This window comes from Peromyscus californicus, unplaced genomic scaffold (genome assembly GCF_007827085.1).
Source record: "Peromyscus californicus insignis strain IS unplaced genomic scaffold, ASM782708v3 Scaffold_14__1_contigs__length_90479793_seg_2, whole genome shotgun sequence".
Taxonomy (NCBI): Eukaryota; Metazoa; Chordata; class Mammalia; order Rodentia; family Cricetidae; genus Peromyscus; species Peromyscus californicus.
The window spans coordinates 58680183-58704340 of NW_026294436.1; the positions used below are offsets into that span (position 1 = coordinate 58680183).

General features: G+C 41.3%; 1 protein-coding gene across 6 annotated transcripts in view; it reads left to right on the forward strand.

Moving 5' to 3' along the window:
* The window catches only part of Aim2 (absent in melanoma 2), a 74856-nt gene that overhangs the window by 45347 nt on the left and 5351 nt on the right, over positions 1-24158 (forward strand). For 5 of the 6 annotated variants that reach the window (XM_052737688.1, XM_052737691.1, XM_052737692.1 and 2 more), the window contains 3 exons: positions 14065-14186; positions 17103-17390; positions 22407-22546. In XM_052737688.1, coding sequence (XP_052593648.1) covers positions 17123-17390; positions 22407-22546 — 408 coding nt within the window. In that variant the 5' untranslated portion in view covers positions 14065-14186; positions 17103-17122. Of the gene's footprint in view, positions 1-1724; positions 1928-14064; positions 14187-17102; positions 17391-22406; positions 22547-24158 lie in introns of those variants that run through there. The other variant, XM_052737693.1, reaches the window with a different exon arrangement.

Genomic DNA, 24158 nt, shown 5'->3' on the forward strand with positions numbered 1-24158 from the left:
AAGGCGGGGGTGAACAGAAGGCAGTCTGTGGAAGCCCCAGAAGAGTAAGTTCATGGTGGCAAACTATTTTCACCCTTTTGTGATCATGCGCTTTATGGATTCAGGGACCATGTCCTGGAGTGGCCATTTTTGTGGGGGCTGGTATGCACTTTCAAGAGCTGAGCAGAGAGGCCCTGGTCTTTGTTTTGTGTGTTATCTAGAGAAGAAAATAATAAAACCAGGGAAAGAATGAAGAGGTTAGGAAATGGCAGACAGAGACTGAGAGGCTGCAAAAGTAAGCTAGCTGAGGGAAGTCTTTTAGTAGACAGCTACTTTCCACCTCAAGGCTTGGGTGTTTCAGTGCTTCCGTGTTCATCCTTCGTTAGAGCTGAACCCTTTCACTTTCCTACCAGGAAGCAGTGTGGGGCAATGGAGTAGGGCAGGAGAGTTTGTGCTGTGGTTTCTCCTCACTCAAGTTCAGCATTTTTTTTTTCTGTAATTCATTACTCACATGACCTTAGGCCATGCTCATAACAAACCTAAGCCACTATGTACTCATCTTCAAAATAGATATGACATTGCTTTGCAGGGTTGTTAGGAGTATCATTAATAACTTGGAACAAAGATGGTAACCACTGAAGTTAGAGGCTCAGGGATGGTGGTCTCCCAAGCTAAAAAAAAAGCCAACCAGACTACGGAAATCATGTCATGTGTATGACAACTCTTAGCAAGGTTTTTTTTTTTTAAGGAAGAATTTTGTATCATTTTTGAATAAAAGACAAACAAAAGAAGATAATTAGATCATAGATTGAGAAAAAAATATGAGGCATGGATATCTATGTATGTATGTATGTATTCATGTATGCATATGTGTTTTAGCCATCAACATATAGAGAAAAGAGGCAGTTGGTATTTGGACATCACAGCTTCATTGACATTGTGGTGAGCTGTTAGATCCCTATCTGCAGAAGCAAACTTTTGAGAATTTAATTAGAGAATCAGGCTGAAGTCCTTGACATCACAAATCAATAGATGACAGGCCTGATTGGCTCATGGGAATCCTAGAATGTCACAAACCTTCACATTTGTGGTTGTTAGGTATGTCATTTGATTTATAAAACATCTTGACCAGTTCTCCGGAAGATATAGGAATCAGATGCCAGAGACAGAGATTTTATGTTACATGCACACAGACACCACAGACACATGCACAAACACAGACACACAGGCACACAGATACACACACACACACACACACACACACACACCGCTACCTCACATTGCTGTGTTTGTCAGGGCTAGTTCAGTCATCTGGATCTTCGGTTAGCCTGAGTATATCCAAATGACTCTGTGTCTGTCTTTGCCTGTCCCTTTCCTGCCCCTCTGCCCATCCGAAGCCCCAGTGAGTGTCACTACTCTGCCTTATCACCAGCTGCATTGACTCTTCCCATAACTTTGTAATGTTTGTCCCACCTGACACAGTGAGTGAGCGACAAGGGAAAGGTAAGCGTTAAGTAGAAACTTTCTAATTATGGAGGAAAATGCAACAGAAGAACCTGTCTTTTATATGTAGAAATGGTATGATAGATTATTATCATTAAAATCTCATTAGCAAATGATTATTATAAATGTTGGGCTGCAAACTAGAAAAGAAAACCTGTTCTTATCCCCGGGTATCCTGATGTTCAGCACAGGCATGGTCCTCTCATACTGGCTTCACTTCTCTTGCAGAACCAGAGGTCGACGAAGCCCCCTCACTGTCTTCCGTGTCCCTGCCCTCACCTGTGACTCATCCTTGCCCCTAGTGTCTTTAGTCTGAGCTGCACTGAACAGAGAGAGAGGGACGAGAAAGCGAGAGGAATCAAAGACTCTTCAAGTTTGCGTTGAGGACATTAGCAGGGCCCTTATACATCTTGAATTTTAGTGTGTAGGTTAAAGATGACTCTTGGTAAGTGGGGTTTGGAATGGTTTTATGTGTATTAGTAAAAATCAAGCACTTAACTATTGTGGATTGAGATCTCCATATATTTCATTCTCTTTGGTCATTGTTATTTTGAAACATGAACTTACATGACCCAGGTTGTCCTTGAACTTACTTTGTAGCCAAAGATGACTTCGAAATGATCTTCCTACCTCCACCTCTTAAATGCACCACCATAGCTGGCCTGATGCTTACAGTGATTTATAAATAATATTTGGATATGGTGTCTGCTCCAATAGTTTGAATTTTGATTAAAATAGCAGAAATAATACAAAAGAATGCTATAATACTAATAATAATATACGGTGTTTACTGAATGTTTTATATTTTCCAGTTAACATTTCTTCACAGTTTAAGTGTCTAAGCTCTTAATTTTCATAATGCCCCTATAGGTACACTCAGGTACTCTCATGGACTAGGTACTTCAGAAGGCCAAGGGACTTAACTCAGGATCACACAAGCTGATGTTATTTTCATTTGTATGCTGTGGTGGCATATATCATGAGCCTCTGTGTATTATATTACTGTGATGGGAAGATCTGAGAATCCTGGGTTTGGGCTTGGGGGATTTGAGAGTAGTTTTAGAAGAAGTGAACTGTAAAGACAGACTTGGCTGGGATAAGTAATTAATCAAATGAAGGGGGATGAAAAGAATGGCAAGATCTTTTCAAGGCAGCAGGAGCTCAGCATAGAGGAGTGAAGGATATGGAGAAGGCCTTACCGCAGACTCCTAGGTGAGTGTGCCAGATTGAGAGCAGGGACAACACACGTGAGAAACAGAGGCCCTTGTGTGTGCAGTAGCTAAGGAGAACTCTCCACAGGGCAGCAAAGGAAGCATAGAGCTTCCTCACAGGCCATTTGCTTTGTTCCTGTTGTCTGTTCGTCTTTGTTTCAGGACAGTGTGGCCCAGGATAAACAAAGACAGCTAGAGCAGAAGTCAGGAAATGAGGGCTACAACCTGTAGGAAATAGCAACTGCTTTATTCCTAAATCTGAATACTATTTAGAAGATCTAAAACTGTCTGGCTTCACTGAGCTATCATTGACACAGATAACAGGTATGTGTTTGCAGGACATAATGGGGTGTCTTCATGTGTATAAACCTTGCGAAATGACTATCGTAGAACCAAGCTAATCCATGTAGATATGTATATACGTGTGTGTGTGTGTGTGTGTGTGTGTGTGTGTGTGTGTGTGTGTGTGTGTGTGTGTCCTCACATAGGTATCTTCTCACTGTGGGTATGGTGAGAACATTCTAGATCTATCCTCTTAGCAGTTCAAATGTACACTACACTGTTGATCTCCATGCTCCTGTGCCCTGCCTTCTGAGGTCCACACGCTTCTGCTTCCTCTCTCGAGTGCCCTGACCTTTCTCACTCTTCCTCTGCCCGGTGTTGTACTGCCTGAGTTCTGTGGTTCCCTATGGGATACTTCCATCTCACTCTGCTCCTCACAGCCACATCCTCTCCACAGCATCCGCTGCCATCTGTATGCTGATGCTGTCTGCATTATCCAGAGTTCTGACCTTTCATCTAAGCTCCAGGCTCATATATTCAATTACACCTCTCTATTTACATATCTCACGAGAACCTCAAATTCAACACTTCCTGCACACATTCTCTCACCTGCCCTGACCACCTCCTCCTCTTCCTGTTTTTGTAACGATGCCACTGGTCTCATGCTTTCCTGACCCAGCATCTTGGGTTTAGCCTTCAAGATGTCTCCTTTGAACAGTTTTTTTTTTTTTTTTTTAAACTGGGCACATGTCACATTTGGGGCTTTCCAGCATCTTACAAATACTCCACATGTATTAGTCAATGCCCCCTGCCCAACCTAGAAGTCAGTCCCATTTTCAGCTTCCTTTGCAGAGCAGATGGCTGCAGCAGACCAGGGCTTGCCTAACCGGTACTTTCCAGGTGAGGTTTCAGTCTGACACCTTTGGCCTAAAAACCGGGAACACGTGGGGCACGCATCTTGCCAACATGGCTGCTTTAGGGGTATCTAGCTTTTAGGTACCAACTGAAATTGCAGTCGGGCTGGCACAGAGGCAGCATTAGCACTGAGGTTGTAGTGGTTGCCGTGGAGCCAGATCTTGAGATTCTGCAGGTGTCAGCAGCAGTGAGCTTCCTCCTTCAGAACAGTTTCACAGTGTGGTTTGAGGTGTGGGTGGGGGAGGAGGCGGGGGCCCCTCTTCGGTGAGTTTACACCAGACTTTGTTCCTTTAGCCTTTAGTGATCTCCGAGGGGTTATTATCTTTAAGAAAACAGATTTTATTAAACTAGCTGGAGTCAATTCTGTTGTTTGCAGTAAGAATCTTGAACAATTTGAGGTTATTGATTCTTGTGTGGAAGGAAATGTAGCTGTATTTTGAGCTCTGTGACAGGTTCAGGGAAGGCCGCGATGAGCAAGAAATAGGAATGGGTAGAGTTGGGGGATTGTAGGACCTACCCTTCTAGGGTCTGCCTAATCTGTCTGCATTCCTGGAAGTGGTTTTGTATATTGAGTATGGAGTTATTCCATCATGTTTTTAAAAGACAAGGCATACCAAGGGGAAGAAAATGGACAATTTAGCAGAAAACAATAGACTAAAGCACAGGCTAGTGGAATGTTCCTGAGCAAGTAACTGCATGTCTTCATTCCAGTTCCAGTAACTTAAGTTATGAGGCAGAGTTATTGTAGTGGTGTCATGTGAGGCAACATAGGGAAAGGTTAGCTCACAGTGACTGACCAATAAAGTTTAGCTTTGTGTCTGAAGCAATTATGTACTTGTGTATGTGTGTGTGTGTGTGTGTGTGTGTGTGTGTGTGTGTATAATATTACCTATATATAACATGCACATATAAAATATGAAATAATTTCCATTCCACTGGAGTAGGCATCCACCTTATGGAATTACTACTTACTGAGAAGCTGACCCTGAGTCAGGCACTGTAGTACAGGTAGTTCATGCCTTTAAGTCCAGCACCTGAATGTGTGAGCTGGGTGAATCACCAGTTCAAGGGAAGTCTGGGATACAGAGGGGAAACTGTGTCTCCAAAAAATTTAAAAAATTAACTCTGAGCAAGATGAGTCCAAATGCCTTTTCCCCCTAATGAACCATTTATAAATTCATTTATCTGGATGTAATTAATTCTGTTTCTAAAATATTTACTTTATTGCAGATCATAATTGGTATTAATGTTATTATGTATGAATCCTGGAACTGATGGCATAGCAAAATACTTTAGTGAAAATTAGCAGGGCCCCTTATGTTTTAGATTTAATCCTTATTTTTTATCAAATTAATATATTGCTCTGGCTTAAAATTCAAACAGTATTGTAAGCATGGGAAGAGTAGCTCCTTTGGGGATGGGGATGTTGCTCAGTGGTAGAGTGTGGCCCAGCTTGCACAATGTCCTCAGTTTAGTCCCCTCGCACTGGGCAAAAAAAATAAAAATAAAAATAAAAAAGAGTAACTCTGCCTCATATGTTCCTACTTCCAATCCCACTTACACACAGCAGCTATTTTAGCCTTTTGTTTGTTTGTTTTTCTGTTTGGAGCTAGGATCTCTCTCTGAAGCCATGACTGGCATAGAACTTGACATGTGGACCAACTTGAGGCGATTGTCTTCCCTCTACTTCTCAAGTGCTGGATGTCAGGTGTGCACTACTGTGCCTGGCCACGTTCAGCCTTTTCTAATGATAATACACTTTTAATTTCCCAGTTTTAACTACATTGTTATCTGTCTTCAGTTTCCTGCAAATGAAGCTGAAAATGTGGTTTTCTCATGCCTCCCTTCTCTTACGATTTTGAGAATTACCACATCTCCCAAGAACAGATGATTCCAATATCCAAGTGCAGTCATTTCGGAATTTTTGGTTTAATCCATGGACACTTAGTATTTTGTACTACTGAACAAACAAGCAAAACTTGCAGTTAACAGAACAAAGACAGATAACTAATGTGAAAGTGGCAGGTATGATGTCTCCACAGATCCCAAGGGTATTAAAAGCCTAATGAATAAATTTGTGTCTAATAATTTGAAAGCTTTGATGAGATTTTTTATATAATTGATTTAATTTTATTTTATGTACATTGGCATGAGGGTGTCAAATCCCTTGGAACTGGAGTTATAGACAGTTGTGAGCTGTCATGTGGGTGCTGGGAATTAAACAGTGGTCCTCTGGAAGAGCAGCCCATGCTTTTAACCACTGAACCATCTCTCCATCCCAAAAGAGATTTTTAAAAAGCCATAACCAAAACCAGACCAAACAACAAAAGTCATTTACATATATATATATATATATATATATATATACAGAAGTTGAAAGTAAGAACCCAATTATATCTCCTGGGAAATGATGCACCTAGGCATAAATATAGCTAAATGTGTACAATATATGTATAGAGAAAACCAGAAAATGGGGAACATAAATTGAAGAACAAAATGGAGACATATCTCATGTTCATGGAGAGGAAGATTAATATTGTCCATAAGTCATTTCCCAATTTGATCTATGAATTCAATGTAATCAAAATTCCAATGAATAACTTCATGAATACTCAAAAGTTGATTTTAAATCTTATTTGGAAAAGTTAAACATCTAGAAAAGTTCAAGGAATCTTGAAGGATAAGAGGTTTGGAAGACTGATGCTACCCAGTTTTGAGACTAGCAGTTGGACTGCGCAAACCAAGACAGTGTGACAGTGGAGAAATGACACACAAATGGGAGTCTGGAGAGAGCTAAGAGTGCTGACTGCTCTTGCAGAGGACCCAGGGTGGGTTCCCAGCACCCCCGTGGGACAGCGCACACTCACTTGTTACTCCAGATCCAGGGTATCTTATGCCCTCTCTAGACTCCACGCTTTCCTGCATACATGAAGTACACATAAATGCACACAGGCCCCCACACATACATATAAAGAATTAAAAATAAAAAATACAATTAATTATTCAGAGCACAACACCTAAAAGTAGACCTAAATAAGCTTGGTTAGGAATGATCTTTGACAAAGGAGAAAAAGTAATACAATGATGAAAAGTGTTCCTTTATTTCCCCTTTTGGCAAAAATAGATTTTTTTTTCTCACACAATGTATCCTGATTACAATTTCCCCTCCCTCTGCTCTTCCCAGTTCCTCCCCCACCTCCTCTCCCATTATGATCTACTCCCTTTCTGTCTCTCATTAGAAAACAAATAGGACAATAATATGTAATATAATATAATACAATATAATACAATACAATACAATAATATAATATAATATAATATAATATAATATAATATAATATAATATAATATAATATAATATAATAAACAAAAACCCACACACCAGAAATAGACAAAAGAAGCAGATGGAAAAGAGCCTGAGAGCAGGCACAAGAATCAGAGAACCACTCATTCACACACTCAGAAATCCCATAAAAACACTAAACTAGAAGCCTAACATATACCTGGAGGACCTGGTGTGAGAAGCCAGCAGCTGCAGGCCACCCAGACATGAGAAGCAGTGAAAGTAAGATATACAGAAGGAAAGAAAAAGAAAAAGCTCCAAGGCAAAAGGTAGATAAACAGGTTAATTTAAGTTAAAAGAGCTAGCCAGATAGGAGCCTAAGCATTCACTACTAATAAGAAGTCTCGCTAGGTGGTGGTGGTGCACACCTTTAATCCCAGCACTCAGGAGGCAGAGCCAGGCAGATCTCTGTGAGTTCAAGGCCACCCTGGTCTACAGCATGAGTTCCAGGAAAGATGCAAAGCTATACAGAGAAACCCTATCTCGAAAAACCAAAAAAAAAAAAAAAAAAAAAAAAAAAAGTCTCCAAGTCATGGTTTGGGTGGCCCAAAAGAAAAAGCCTGGTACATGTTTATTCAGACAATAGAATATTATTCAGTACTAAAATAAATTGTTTCAACTGTAAAACAAAACAAAACAAAAAAACCCACAAAGAAAACTTAAATACATACTAAGTAAGAGACAGCAATCTGAAAAGGCTGAGTAGTGTATGATTCTGTATATACAACTTCTGACCAAGGCAAAAGAACGTGGAGATGGTAAAATGATGGGGGGTAGTTGCTGTGGGATGTTCTGTATTGCAAATGTGTTGCTGATTAGTCAATAAATAAATCACTGATTGGCCATTGGCTAGGCAGGAAGTGTAGGCGGGACAAGGAGGAGAATAAAGCTGGGAAGTGGAAGGCTGAGTCAGAGAGACACTGCCAGCCACCACGATGAGAAACAGCATGTGAAGATGCCGGTAAGCCACGAGCCATGTGGCAAGGTATAGATTAATGGAAATGGATTAATTTAAGCTGTAAGAACAGTTAGCAAGAAGCCTGCCACGGCCATACAGTTTGTAACCAATATAAGTCTCTGTGTTTATTTGGTTGGGTCTGAGTGGCTGTGGGACTCGCAGGTGAGAGAGATTTGTCCTGACTGCGGGCCAGGCAGGAAAACTCTAGCTACAGGTAGTCACCAGTGGTTAGGGGAAGGGAAGCATGATTAGGCAGTCTGGTGCAGGCTTAAGCGCAGTGAAACTAGTCTGTCCTGGTGGATTCCTGATAGGAACTGTAGACTTTGGGCAGTGAACTTCCGGCCGTGTGTTTTTCTGAGTCCTAGCAAATGTTCCGTCAGCAGTGCTGTGTGTGTGAGGTGGAAGGGGACACATGGCTCGTCTGCACCTTCAGCTCCGATGTTGTGAACCTAAAACTTCTTTTAAAAGTAAAGTCTATTTTAAAAAGTCTAAAAAGCAAAACAAAACACTGTGCCTCTGTTATCCCCTCATTCACCCAACTAGACCATGTTTTATTTGTTGGGAAGGCCTGGAGACTGTGCCCAGGGCATTGTTCTGCTGGGTGGAGCTCTTCTGTTGAGCTGTTTCTCTGACCCTAGACAGTATTTCTATTTCCCCGACTCTCCCTGCTCACTCTTGTGTGAGTACATTCTAGGTAGTCATTTTTTAAATGCTAGCACACAGCCTGTATTTCTTATTTTTTCTTCTCTCCATCCCATTGTCTTCCATTTACACTTTTACAAAGTGTTCTTCACTGTATTCTTTACCACTCCATTCACTCTGAAAGGTTTTCTGCTACTGCATTCACAAAGTATGTCTACAATGTTTTTGCTAACCCTTTCATTACCACATTGTCACCATTGCTTCATTGTTGCAATGTCTGTTTCAATCTCTTGATGACTGCCTATGTTTTTTTTTTTTTTTTCTTTTACCCTTTGCTTTGTCTCTCTTTTAATTACCTTTCTGTTTCCCATGGCTGTAAGGAAATTTTCCCATGAAATCAATTTAGGGGACAGAGGGTTAATTTGGGCTCACAGTTTGAAGTTACAATCTATCCTGTCAGGAAAGTCACAATAACAGGAGGGGCAGCTGTTCACATTGCATCCACATTCAAGCAGAGAGAAATGAATGCCTGTGCTTAGCTCATTTTCTCTGTTTCATACAGACCAGGATCCCAGCCCAAGGAATGGTGCCACCCAGAGTGGTCAGATCTCCCCATTCAGTTAACTTAATCAAAATAGCCTCCCGCAGGGCATGCCCTGAAGCCCCTATCTTATCAAGTTGAAAACTGAGGTTAACCACCAGAGCGTCAGAGTACTCTCTAGTATTATGTGTTTTACTCACTCGTTGAATACATGTATTTTAGGCGCTTTCAGTGTACTATGCATCATGTTCAGCGATGTGGGTTCAGTCAACAAAGAGGGCAACAGCTAGGCCTTGAATTTTAGCAGTTAGAACACAAAAGGGAAATGGATACTATTTCAGATGGTGGTTAATGCTACATGTGGAAAAAAGTAATGCAGGGAAGGGTACAGAATGTGCTACACAGTGATGGCTCATTGATAAGGTCGTGTTTGAGGGGTACATCTGTGGATATATGTGGGTGAGTCATGCAGTGAGAGATAAAAGGGGTCCTACCTTGCCTGGATGATTGTGTGATCACCGGGCATGGTTAAATGTTCTTCATCCGCCCTCATGGCTTCTGGAATATGCTTCTGTTAGAACTGTAGCTACTCAACACCCAGAACCTTCTCATTTACTTTTATGCTCTCACATCTGATCCATCACTGTAAGCATTTATATCATCACTGTTGATGCATTGAATTAGAAATGAGATGCTCACATTGACAGCTTCAAACTTGGGATCAGGAGTCTCAGTTATGATGGAGGATTTTTATATGCATTTTTACTTGTCCTCTGAGATCAGCAAATATATTTTTTTTAATTTTTATTTTTGGTTTTGTTTTAGTTGGTGTCGGAACCTGCCGACAGTCAGTTGGGTAGCTGGGTAGAGATGTGCGGATTGGAGAGACAATGAAGAAGACAGGAAAGAATGGAGAGGGCTGCCAGTCAATGCCGGACAGCCCCGAGTTTATTTCATAGCCAGCAATTATAAAATATAAAATAAAAGTATAAAATAAAATATAAAATTGTATATAAACACAGTTTTGAAGGACAGAGGTAGAACAATGCACAGCACAGGCATTCAACCACTGTCTATCCTGCCTTGCGTCAAGGAGCAGGCAGTTTCATTTTCTACCTTGGTATTCCTCCGGCTGGCATCAGCAGCCTGTGTCTAGCTGGATAGTGTGTTCCTTTGTAGGACTTTCTCACAGCCCTTCAAGGAGACTGTGGGATAATCAGGACTTTCTCATAGCCCTGGAGCAAGGAAGCTTGAACTCTATTGACTCAGAATAGACTTCAGATTCAAACTGGGAAACTGAGTCTGCTTTTGGCTCCTACAAGTTGGGATTTGGTTTTTGGTCATATGAGCATGAATCATAGACTTTAGAGTCAAATTTTTGTGTACACCAGGGTGGCCTGAAGTTCTCATCCTTGACTCACCCACTGTGAGAATGTTTGTTAGTGATCAGAGATCAAGCGGTACCTTACGTCTGTTTGTCCTTTGTTATCATTTTTTACAGCCTCTTGGGCATTTCTTTGAGTCATTGTGGGGTGAATCAACAGGAAGTGTCTACAAGAATTATTTTCTGTAGCTATGAAAGGAAGACTAGCTCAGCTGACTTAGCCGGATCCTACCCGCCATGGACGGGGAGTCTTTATGGTGCCTCAGGGCAAAGGGTGAGGCTTACCAGAAGTACTGTAAAAAACTGCTTCATGTGCCAGATGGAGGCCAGCACATGCTTGTTGGGCACCCAGGGATCAGAAGTGAAGCAGAGTGTTGGATCAGGGTGATTTTGTGGTTTTTCCACAGGAAAAGAAGTCTGAGGAGACCAGCCATGCTGCTCATCCTCTGAGGATTTGAACCTGAACAAACCACATAAGCTTGGAAAGCAGACATTTCCTTTACATTTACTTCAGCTCTGCCCCCTGGAGTCTCTTTGACTGGACTCATTTCTCTTGAGCTTCAGTCTATCTTAAAGATTTCCTGCCAGCCTTTTTAGGAGACTGACATTTTCTGCAGTTCCTCTTGCAGGGTCCCTGAGGTACCTTCTAGGGCAGTAGCGGAGTAGCTTAGTGATTTACCCCTCATGCAGCACTGGGAGTCTCTAAGTAATAAATGCCTTTCCTCCCACAGTGCAAGACTTGCCACATCTGCCCCTGAGCCCTCTGTTTTAGCCCAGACAATGAGCCAGTGATTTCACTTTAGCTTGTAAGATCTCAAGCTCCCACCTCCACATTTCCTTCCATTCTTCCCCCTCTGTCTTTTCAAAACACAGTTTTAGAAAAACACCTGTCCACCTTCTTTTTCCAGTTTCTAACACTAGCCATCACCGCCCCTCCCAGGTTAAATTGCCACTCATTTTAAAACATCAGTCCTCTGAATCCTGTCCATCAGTTTTTGTATTCACAGCTGGCTTTGACTGAGCGATTACTCTCACACGTAGTTCTGTTACAAGTTCTTGATTCGGTTGCATGGCATTGTAACCGTAGTCACTTAACGGTTCTGATCACCTTTTCCCCCATTTTACACTCGAGGATGTGGACACTTTAGAAGGTTGTAATTTACCAGATGTCACCGCATCAGTAAATGGCAGAGCCAGGATTTGAGTCTGTGTCTGTCTTGCTGTCTAGCTGTCAGCTGTAGGCAGCAAATGAACACAGTTGGAAATCCTTGAAGAATTCGGAACTCTTGGCACAAGGAAGGCGGAGGGGGGGTCTGTCCTGCACAGCTGATGCCAGGTACAGGAAATGGAGAGTGGGCTTCCTTTGTTTCAGGAGGTGTGCTCCGGAGGAGTCATCCGCAGGCTCACTCATACAGGCAACTTCCCTTTTGTTCTTCTATACCGCAATGCGCCACTCCCTTCTAGATCATTCTCATCAGCATGAAACCAGTCTAATTTCTACCATGGCAGAAAAGCAAGCAAGCACAAACAGCTTTCTCCATTTCCTGCCCTGCCCCACTCTTCTATCGAATGTCCTTGGCCCTTTTACAGCAAGAGTTGAGTTTGCCTTCCCTCCTCCCGTCCCTGTCCCTCTACATGTCACGTGGCTAATTCCGTTGCCCATCTGTCGTCCCCACCTTAACCAGCATGACAACAACACAAACAAGCAAAAGAGACAGGGTTGGTTCTTTGTGTACGTTAAGAATGATCTTTTCTTGGCTTCTGGAACACAAACATATTCTTGTTTGCTACCTCCCTCAACAGCCACTTCCTGAAAGGGCTGCTAGATCTGTGACTAGCGGTGGTCAGACTGTTAACTATGACTTGTTTTTCTCTCTCTCTCTGCACTTCTTCTGAATTCACCCATTCTGAGTACACCCAGGTCTATGTTACACCAGTAGAAGAAGCACAGGCCACAATATGACTCTATCCCAGTGGGGCACAAGTCTTGGTGACGGCCACATCTTGATGATCTGTCTGTTAATACTAACTTGGAGATAGCTGATGACCGAGCCTAGGGTCCACCAAGGGTGCCACTAAACTGGGTCAGAGAAAACTATGTAGTCTGAGTAGGGTTGTGTCCTTTGCCTGCTTCAAGGCTGGTAACAGTCCGGCCAAACTTGAGTCTGCCTCACTGGCATGATTAATTCAAAGTGGCAATTGGGAGGCTTCATCTGTGAGCTGTGGGCTGGCTCGAAAGGCCTTTATTTTCTGATTGCTGCTAGTTCCCATTACAGTAAGCAGAATCCTGGGCTGGTTTTTGTGCCCAGTTGCCTGTGGGTGGAGTCCTCTCCACCCGTCTTTCTGCCCCACCCAGATCCAAGGAGGAGAGCTGGGGAATTCAGGAGTCTGACTAACATAGTTCCAGTTGCTCAGTCTAGCCTGGAGCAGAGGTTACAGAATTCTTGCAGGTACTATGCTTCACAGCGATGGCCTGGAACTGAGTTTAAAGTCTAGGGCCTGGACTTAATTCCTTTTCCCTCTGAACTCCATACTTCGTGGACTTGAAAGAGCATCAGCATGGACAAATCTTTCCTTCCTGTCTTTTCAATGTGTCTTTTCTTGTTATCAAATGAAATCTAGACACAATGGTCTCTCAAATGGATTCTTCAGGCATTAGGAGGGTAGTTTGGACTGTAACAGCTGGTCAAAATCTGTGTGCCCGTGGGAAGATGGTTGCTAGGGGTCCTTATTTAGCTGCCATCTTGTTCTGCTATCTTTCAACTGGGCTTTTTAGTCAAACCACACTCATCTTGAATATGGCCCAGAACATGGAGATGCTTAGAGCTGTGGTTTTAGTTAGAGAAGCCTAGCCTACTCACTCAACAAGTGTTTAGTGACTACTTGTATCCCTGATGCTGTTTTAGGAGCTGGGACTGCAGAAATGAACAACAGAGCAGAGTCCTTGCCCACAAGCCACTTTCATTCCAGCACAGAATGTGAACTAAAACACACAAACAAAAAATACTGAATTGCTAAGTAAACAAGTAGAGAAGGAAAGGAAACAGAATGTGGTAACAGAGAAGAGCAGGGCCAGTTCCTGTTTCATGAAATGCACCCAGGGAAGGTTGAGGAGAAATCTACGGAGGGTGGGTTTCAGCTATGCAGATACCTTGTGAAGAGAGATAAATGGTTTTGGCCAGGGAAAAACATGGCAATTATTATATTATTATTAAAATTTCCAGAGAGTATATATATACATAATATATATACAATATATACATATATATATACACATACATATATACATTTTTTTTAAATTTAAAGGTGTCATTGCACATTCTCCAAATAATACGAAGGCAGTTAACAAAAGAAAGAGCAGAGGTCTTGGATTTAGAAGACTTGCGCTTGGGCCATCTACTCATCTTTTGCAAGCTGTGTGGCATCAGGTAAGTCATTCTACCTTGAATACCAAATTTAACCTACGATTGCTGTGGATCTGATATTTTCCAAGTATGCCATACTGGCCACTTCGGTGTGTTGGCAAGAATCCTCTCAATTTAGAGATATGTCTGTCCTGCTTATATGTTTATTTTTTTTCTTCCCATCTTCTAGGCTCTCTGTGCAAGCACTTTGATTACGAATTGTGCCTAGTGCTGTCAATTTACAGCTGCAACTAGTGCCGGCCATGAGGCTGCCGATCAGACTTGAATGCATTTCCTTTGCATACGATCCACCCTCGAACACCACCCGACTGCTTGTTTTTTGGGGGTGCCTGTGGTTGAACCTAGAGCCTCCTGCATAGTGATCAAGGGCTCCACTACTGAGTTTCATCTTGGTTCCAACAAATACTCTAAAACTTTTCAAGTAGACGTATTATGTAGTAAAGTGCAAACTGTATGCAAATAAGATAAACAACCTTCAGAGAGATTGGTGTCTTAATTTCTCATATAAAATGTGATTAAATGTGATTATGTTTTTTAATCGAAGAGGAGTATAGGGAGATGAAAGTTTCACACAGACCAGCAGGAACCGTGCTGATGTGATTAGTATACTCCACATACTAAGCCAAAGGAGATTTCCTTCCTCCCTGTCAGCCAAAGCGCTGGTACACTGGTACAGAGTCAGCACTGTGGCTCTTTTGGGTGTGTTTCTTATGTTGGAAAGGATGCTGATGGTAGTTTCGGACTTCAAGTAAGAGGACCACCCACGTAAGCAGAGTCACTCTACCCCTTCCTTACTACCCAACCTTTACCAGGAACAAGAGTAAGGCCACGTTAACTGTACTCTTCAGAGCTCGGTGACATTGGCTGCATTGGTGGGGACCCTCAAGGTTTTTGACCAGTAGCTTTCCTCTCATGACACCCTCTTTGGTCATAATTCTTCTACCTGGTTCTCTCTCCAGTAACTAATTATTAGTAATGTCAAACATATTCTAATACATCTTCATCAACTGTTGAAGCACATTGCTTATTCGTAACTTTTGACCGCTTTTCACCTAGGCTGTGAATAATTTTCTTACAGATAGGCAGTTTTTCATATTTTCTGAAAACAAGACTGATTAATTATGGACACTCAAGGTAGTATCTTCCCAGTTTGGGGCTTTTTTTTTTTTTTATCTTTGCTTGTTTGTATTTCTTATGAGGAAATTTAGCAGGAAGAGACTTGGGGGGAGGGAAAGGAGAGGAAGATACAGTCAGGATGTAAGATATGAGAAGAATAAAAAGTGTTTAGAATATGCATTCAATGAAATTTAATTCAGTTTTTCCTCTAACTTGTCCTTTATGTACATTGTTTATTAAAGTTTTCTTCAACGTAAAGTGAAGAAAAAAAAAGTTTTTCTCAACTGTATTACTATTCCTATTTAGGTATTTAATCCAGGTGAGTGTGTCTTTTCTCTGTGATGTGAGATAAATGTCAAATATTATCATTCCCCACATATTTTTTCTGAACACTTCTTATTGCTGGACATTCTTTATTTGAGATGTATGCACATTGGTTCCAGGCCAGGTCTCTTTGTGGACATGGTACATCAAGCTTTCCTGTCAGACTCTCTTTGGATCTCCAGCCCCCAATTAACAACATGGAGACTTCTTATTCATTATGAAAATTTGGCCTTTAGCTTAGATTTGTCCCCAACTAACTCTTATAACTTAATTAACCTGCATTTATTAATCTACATTCTGCCACATGGCTTTTACCTTTTCTCAGTACAGCATGTCAGACTTGCTCCAAGTTTGTTGGTGAGTTCTTCATGCCTAGATTCCTCCTTCTCTTCCTATCTTTCCCCAGAAATCTCATCTAGCCTCTTCTGTCTAGCCATTAACCATTTAGCTTTTTATTGCACCAATCACAGCAACACATCTTCACACAGTGTACAGATATCCCACAACAGTACACACTGTTTGCACACCATGTCTCTTTGTATAAGTGATTATGATTTTAATGCTGATTTGTCTCTACTTATGATCTGATTTTCTTAATTATTACATCTTTATAAAAGTGTATGTAGCAAGCATCATGCTTCTTGGTGACTATTTTAACTTATTTTGTTTATTGTTGTCCTTACCTTTTCACGGAGGATTTTAGATTCATCCTTAGAAGTTCTCTTTGAGGTTTTACATGTAGTTTGGATGTGAATTGACAAGGCTGACATCTTCATTTTGTGGAATGTTCCCATTCAAAATATCACACGCATCCTAAATTAATAGAAAGATAAACTAATGAACAGGGGAAAGAATCCTTAAATAGACCAAATCATATATAGGACAGTGATTTTTGGCAGGAAGCAAATGAAGAAGACATGGTCTTTTTTGATATGATTATGGGAAAATTCATGCCATATGGACAAAAGGATCTTTGCAGCATTTCATGGCACATACAAAAGAATTCAAAATAGGTCATAGATACAGAAGTTAATAGATGACATTTAAAATCTCTAGAGAAGAGCACAGGAGAAAAAATTTTGATCTTGAATTTTGAAAAGACGGAACACCAATATGTGGTCCACTAGTGAAAAAACTTATAAATAGTATTTCATGTTTATGTATGTCAAAGTTTGAAATTGTCTGCCTGAAGTATACACACTGTATCACATGTCACATGCCTCAACAAATATGCCTTAGAGGGGACAGAAACACAAAACCATCTTCTAAGAATTCCTGAGGAATCACATGTCCTTTGAAGGCATTCTTTTTCAACACTGGTGACCATCTTGGTTAGGGATTTATTTTTTCATATTTCACCCAGTTCTCTCTTGCTGCACAGTGACCATCTTGGATATTTTCTTGGACCACTCACCCTACATATCCTGAATGTAGACTTGCTTAGAGTGCTGTAATCTTATGGCTGAGGTTTTGTTGCAGGCTGATCTTGAGGCTGTAAGATGGAGAGTGAATATAGGAAAATACTGTTGTTGAACGGCCTGGACCAAATCACGGAGGAGGAGCTGAAGCGGTTCAAGTTCCTTGTCACAGACAAGTTCGGCATCCCGAGGAGCAAGCTGGAGGAAGCTACAAACAGGACCGAGTTAGCTGACCAGCTGATTCAGAGTACAACAAACCCATCATCTGCGCTGAAAAAGACTATTGGTCTTTTCCTGGAGTTGAATTACAGGAATGCTGCAAATTCTCTTCAGGAGGCAAAGAAAACAGGTATGTGGAAGGGCCCCTCCTTTAATGGCATGAGAACGATAAAGCTGTCATGACTGATGTAGGGAACTAATTTACTTAATCACCAGTCCCTTCACCCCTGCCCGAGAGTCACTAAGAAGTGTGTTACAAATTCCTCAGCCATCTTCTGATGTCAGCAGTCAGGGCTGCTACCCACTGTTTCCAATCTACTTGCAGAAACTGTACACACAGGATGGCAGTGGTAATGTTCAAGGTCCCATTACACAGTACATAAGGCTTTCACACTTTGCCAAAGTCTGACAATAACATCAGGAAAGCACAGCCTTGAATAGACAAACCAGAGAATCATCTAATTTTGCCACAGACTATTCACTTCCGTGCTGGGCCAGCCTGCCATGGTCCCAGTCAGTCTTTTTTTAGAAAGCCTGTGTGCTTGTAGTCCATGGAGTTTCTACTCTTTTCTATAGCTCCAGAATAGATGACACTATGAATTCCCAGGACACACAGGATATGTTTGTATTCAATAAACCACTACTCAATCTCCACCAGTTATATGCATTTTGCTAAGTTCCGATTTCTCCCTAAGAACAATCGGTGAATCCTTTGTGTTCGAATGACTGATAAGAACCGATAAAAGAATGCCTCATCAAGAGAATCCCTAAAATGAGAGATCCCAAGAGCAGTAATTTGGGGACACTAAGTAATACAGAAGCTGCAAAATTTTAACACCTTGCAGAGGCGACTTGTGTGTTGCCACACAAGTGACCTGGCTTCTCAAGTGTCATTGATATCCAGTTTACGTGATGAAGTAAGGATACAATTCCATTCAGATATAAGTTGTTATGTGATTGTGAGGAACTTAGAGCAAGCCTGATCATGTCAAGCACTTTATTTTCAAAGGGTGACTGAAATTAGAAGCACTATGTAGTTCTTCCACATGACCACAGGATGGCAGTAAGAACACGTAATTGCTCCAAGTAGCTACTTTAATTACTGACAAGCCAACTGAATGAGTTTGATAATATATCTTTTACTCTCCCCCATCAATTCTTATTCCTGATTTTTTTTTCTGGCTAGGGTGATATAAAACCCCATACTCCAATTTTTTTTTTCATTTTACTGTTTTAATGATGGTGGCGTTATATCAGTTTGGTTAGCTCAAAATGATTGATGACTTTGGGACCTGGTTGAAAACCCAGGAGTGACTGGCATCTCCGCTTGCTGACCTAGAAGTCAGTTTTGTTCTGATAAAGCTTAAAAGCTCAATCTGAAGGCATCTTCAAGCCTGCTTGAAGCACAGCACTGCTGTGTCAATGATGCCTCTGGCTGTTATGGCAGCGTCGATTTCTGGGTTCTTTTCTTGAAGTCTCACCTAGCATTTATTCTGATAAATGTCCATTGTGTCTAGTCATGACCTTGTGTCATGAAGAGTAAATGGAGATATCTGAATAAATTAAAGAATGTCATTAAAGCATTACAACAGGGTCCAGGCTATTAGATAAGGCTTGAACAGGAAAACAAATGAAAAAAATACAAGGGCACATAAGCATGATACAGCAACCAATTTCTTTGAATATAATGATAAGTTAGATAGATAAAAAGTGCATGTCAAATTATTAAAGAAAACGAGAACTATCTAGTAGGGAGATGATACCCTGCCAGATGTCTCCCAAATAACACTATGAATGACATTTAAAACAAGATCAGTGTGGTTGATGTGGTGGGATAGAATGACATGGTTATTCCCTTGGGACCCCGGGACTCTCCTATAGATTGGATGTTTTCATGTGCATGTTTCTCAAAAAACAAACAATCAAACAAACAAACCAAAAACTATTTCATAGAACTAACCTCTGGGAGATCTGTTTAACTTCTTTCAAGCATTTCTAGCCATTTTGACATTAGTCTCATGTCAGCATCATTTACAGCAAAATGGAGTGGAAATGTGACAAAAAATACTGAGTAATGTTTTAAGTAAGTTTATGGTTTTAAGTAAGTTTGTGTTGGGCTGCATTCGGAGCTTTCCTGAGTTCATCTGACCCACAGACCATGGGTTAGACATGCCTGATAAACATTTTGAATCCCTGGTAATGGGTTTCTTGGCTGACGCAATAAGCCAGATCGAGCAAAATTAATAAGACCAGGTTTAATCTGAGCAAAGTATTCCCTCTTGATCTTGGGGTAAGGAAGAGGAGAGGTCACGTGGCAAGGCTACGGACCAGAGATTAATTACTCTGCAGGCGGGCTCTTTAGTAGTTCTGGGGGAGAAGCCACCACTTGGTGGGCTTTCTGAGAGGGGGCGGGTTTTGGAATGGGGGAGAATGAGGTTGGAGCAGAGCTTCCAATTTAAACAATGCCTACAAGAGCAAAGGTCTCAGTAATATCCCTGACCAAGACTCAACTACTTTCTGTTGTCTGAAATATAGTGACAGAGCACATACTTGTTATATGACTAGAGAGCTCACTGTACTGCTAGCTATATTCATTAAATCATTTGATTTCCAACAAAATCAAATCAATGAACATCCCTGAATGGTTCAGATTCTGTGAGAAACCACATCTAATAATTTCTTATGACCTGCTTTGCCCATGAGTTCCTTAAGTAATTGCACACTGACCATCTTGATAGATGGTCACATCAAAATCAGGACAAGAGATTGCCTTTTCAGAATAAAATAAAAACCTGACCTGGGTACCCAGGCTATATCATGCAGGTTATATCATTCACTTAACAATCCACTTAGCCACTTATCCATTCACAAATAATAATTGAATTCTTAATGGTTATCTGCAACTCCTTTAGGCTTAGGAAATTGGAGTTAAATCCAGTGTGCATTTTTTGTAACATTTACTACAATAAATAATTGTAGGTATAGTTTTTTAAAAATACATTTTTCTTTAAAACCTTATATTAGAGGTAACTTTTCCTTACACTTTGCTATTATAGTATTCTAAGCATGATTACCTATGACTTATGCCATTGAATTCCGTATATTTGTATTTACTTATTTATCAATCACTTAGCTCCACTTTTAATCTTAAAGACTTACCTCCTCTGGCAAGTTCTGAAAGGTGAAGCTGAGCTCTAGCCTTTTGGTTTTCACCTCTTCCTCTTCAAAACCCCTTTCATCATTTATCTATTTAATTTGGGGGGTGGGGAGCATCTGTGTGTCAGAGTAAGCATATGATGGTGAGAAGACAGCTTGCAGGACTTAGTTCTCTCCTACCAGCAAGGGAGAGCTGGGGCTGAACTCAGGTTGCCGGGTTTGGTGGCCAGTGCCCTTACCTCGGGAGTCATCTTGTTAGTCCACGTCTCCCTCTTGTGGAAGGACAGTTTCCTAGGGAAAATATTCTGCCTTAGCAGTTATTTATTTTCTTCTCCATTGCCTTAAATCCATCACCACACTTTTACCTGGCTTACATGGTTTCTGCACTGGTTCAGATGAACTCTGTTGTCCTAACATTTGAGGTTCTGGATGGCCTGTACTTTGGGTCCATTCTTTTTGTGATTGATGTTTGCACATTTGAGGAAGAGAAAGCAGTAACATATATTATTTTTTGTCTTTGCTCTTCTACTTCTTCATTTCCTCCCCCTCCTCTTCATCTTCCTTATTCTTTCACCCAGCCATGCTTTTGCATATGGCAGCTGGTATCAGCTACAGTGAGACACCTTACTCTCAGGTTCTCTGGACCTGGCTATTGCCTGGGTCCTGTGGTCAAATAAGGATACCAGCTACATTGCATGGTCCAGTTAGATCACTAACTGGACTTTGCAGTCATGTAGAACTGCTGGCTAGCATCTGTGATTGTCTTTAATTAAGTAAGTTTACAGGATATAGATCCTAAATGAGTGGCATTGATACTTAGAATCTCTATTTGTGGATGGCTGTAGATTGGATTCTGAGGCTGGGAAAGGCTGTGGGTGGTGCTGTTGGGCCACTTGGAATGGGCAAGGCCAGAGACCATGCTAGGCAGCTATGTATAATCTCAGGCTTTCCTACCAGTTTGGACCCACACTGAACCTCAGGCTGGACCCCAAATTCCTCCCAGTCGCATCACTTCTTGGCCACTAGGGTTGGGAAGACCAGATGCTCCATTCTGAAAAAATACTGGGGCACAAACTTGCCTTTAACAAGAGGCCTTTTTTGAAACTCCGGGCTGGGTGGGGTGAGTTTCACAATAGGCTGTGGCCAGCAGGATCAGATGTTTCCTTTCAAGGTTATTTGTGTGCATGAGATTGCCTATGATCTTCAGAAAGCCTGATGCATTGCTCTGGGGTTGGCTAGAGTCACCAGTACCCTGGGCAGATTTGGATGATGCACTCCATACATGTGCATATGTGTATCCCCTCACCTAGCAAGTCTGGAGAAGCCTTACATAGAGTGATAAGGCTGAATGGGAAGTTGATTCAAAAATAACAGATCTGCTGTGCATGCCTCTTAAAAGTACTATAGGATATTTTCTTTGACTGGGCAACTCCATGAGGCAGAGCATGTACTGGTCACGGTGAGACCCACTTCATTTTGCTTATTTCTAATTGACTCTTATAGTTCCAGTCTTGCCAATGTCCCCAGTGTTCCTCATGGGATGAGGTGAAAATGAGCCTTCTACAATGATCCCATAATGCTGAGAAAGCCACAAGCCTACCCCCTGCCCTCCATCTTCACCACAGGAGGTGTGGGGCCATGGGATTCTCTGCATAGTACTGTGCCATCTTGGGAGGGAGATAACATTGTTAAAAGTGAAAACAGTTCTCTCAACCTCTAGAGGAACTTTTATCAGTCCTGTGGTTGCATTCTGAGATGTTCCCTAATGTGCCTTGTCTGTGGATAGTTGTGAGTTGTATTCTTATGAGGGGCTGAAGATGGGAAACTCCTAATCCATCACCCTGCTGCTGTCTCCTTTCTAAGTTTTCTTCTTGAGAGATAATGGTATTCTAACGTACCAGCCATGCTTGCTCATGCATTTTAGGTTAACACACCTTTTTCTGGTTTCTTCTCCTCTTCCTCCACCTCTTCCTTCTTTCTTTTTCTTCAGCTGATATTCGATCCAAGAAGAAAGGATCACAGCAAGTAGAAAAAAAAAGTCAAGCTGAAAACTGTTCTGGTGCCTCTGCTGCTAGCAGAGACAAGGCCATCAAGAAACACTCTGCGGCAGATGTCTGTCCTCAAGCCAAGGTAGGCTAGGGCGGGTCCTTAGTCCTCATGTGGGCACCCTCCCATGACTATCCCTGTCATCCATCGCATGAAGCCTTCGGCTCTTTGCCTCAGAGCCTACAAAGCAGGAAAGCAAGGCTAGGCTAGGGGAGATATGTCTGCATTACAAAAAGAATAGTCGCTCAAATTCATCAGTTTGCATACCCGAAAGCTTCTAATTTCTGCCATGCTCTGGATATACTAACGTGGTTGCCATCTTAGCCTCTGTTGGAAGAAAATTCAGACAGGGACCGTTTTCAGCGAGTATATTTTATGGTGCTCTCAGCATTAGTTCATGTGAGGAGGTTTAGGAAGTGAGGGGATGGGGAGAATTTCAAGTTCAGTGGGATGGCAGCAAAGAGTTCAGCCTGTCCAATGGGAGAATTACGGGCTAAGGATGCCCTTCAGGGTTGTCACATGTGGATGGAAATGACAATCCCTTTGCTCACTCTGTGCCTGCTCTTTTTGTGGGGAAATGACTTTTTGCAGTAAAGGGAATAAACTTTGGAAGAGAGTCCTCATCCCTTAGCCCCGACAGAGCAGCACGCAGGGATCCACCACAAAGTTCACCAAGAACATGCAATTTCATTTCCCATGAAGAAAGTGTCATGTCATTTTATAGAGGAATGAGTTTAGGGTGTGTTCACCATTTTGTTTAGAGCACCCACCAATTCCTCTGTGCTTGGCTCAGAAATTTCTAGAATTGTCAAGAAAACAATACTCAGGGTTAAGTTGCATTTTAGCCAACAGTCATGAAAATACATATTGTATAGTCTGGCAGATTTAAATAAAATGTCTGGGTCTGAAGACAAAAATTTCTGTAATAATCCCCAGTAAACTTGGCATTTTCCTGCTTTGGACCAAATTTAGTGTGAGATGCTGTTTATCAGATGTACTTGTGGGTCTCATCCCAAGGTCTTCCAGAGATCCAGTTCAAAACCTATTCTTCTGGGCCTCTTTTTCTCAGTGTCTCCCTTTGCTTATAGATCATTAATTACTTTTAAGAAAATAGTATTGCTTCTAAAACATACACATACAGGAACAGACACAAAGACCCGCACGTGCACTTGCACATACATACTGTCTCCTATCCCTCTTAATTTCGTAATTTGCAAGAACAAAAAACAAGATGAGAATAAAATTGCCATAATCTGATTGTGGAGAGAAAAACCCATTTATTGTTCACAATATTCCTGTAGTGTGTTTGTGGTTATTTGTGCATTTATAAAATAAAGAATGCACTGTACTCTATCTTTTTTAAATCAATTAAAATAGTTTATTATATTATTCCCATAAAACACATTTAATATGTTATATGTTGTGTTACAAGATTTTATTTGACAAAATCCTTTTTTGGTATTTAAATGATTTTAATGATTTATAACTACAAATAGTAAGATGTAACTTTTATGTAAGCCTTATTATGTAATTCATTGCTTCTAAGAGTAAACTCACAAAGGTAGAGTTGATTCTCATTTTCATTCTCCCTTTAACTCATCTGTAGGCTCTTATCCCAAGACCTTTTCCTTTACTCACATTTAATGAGCTGTAATTTATGATGCACATGGATATTCCTGGGGATGTGGGGTATTCT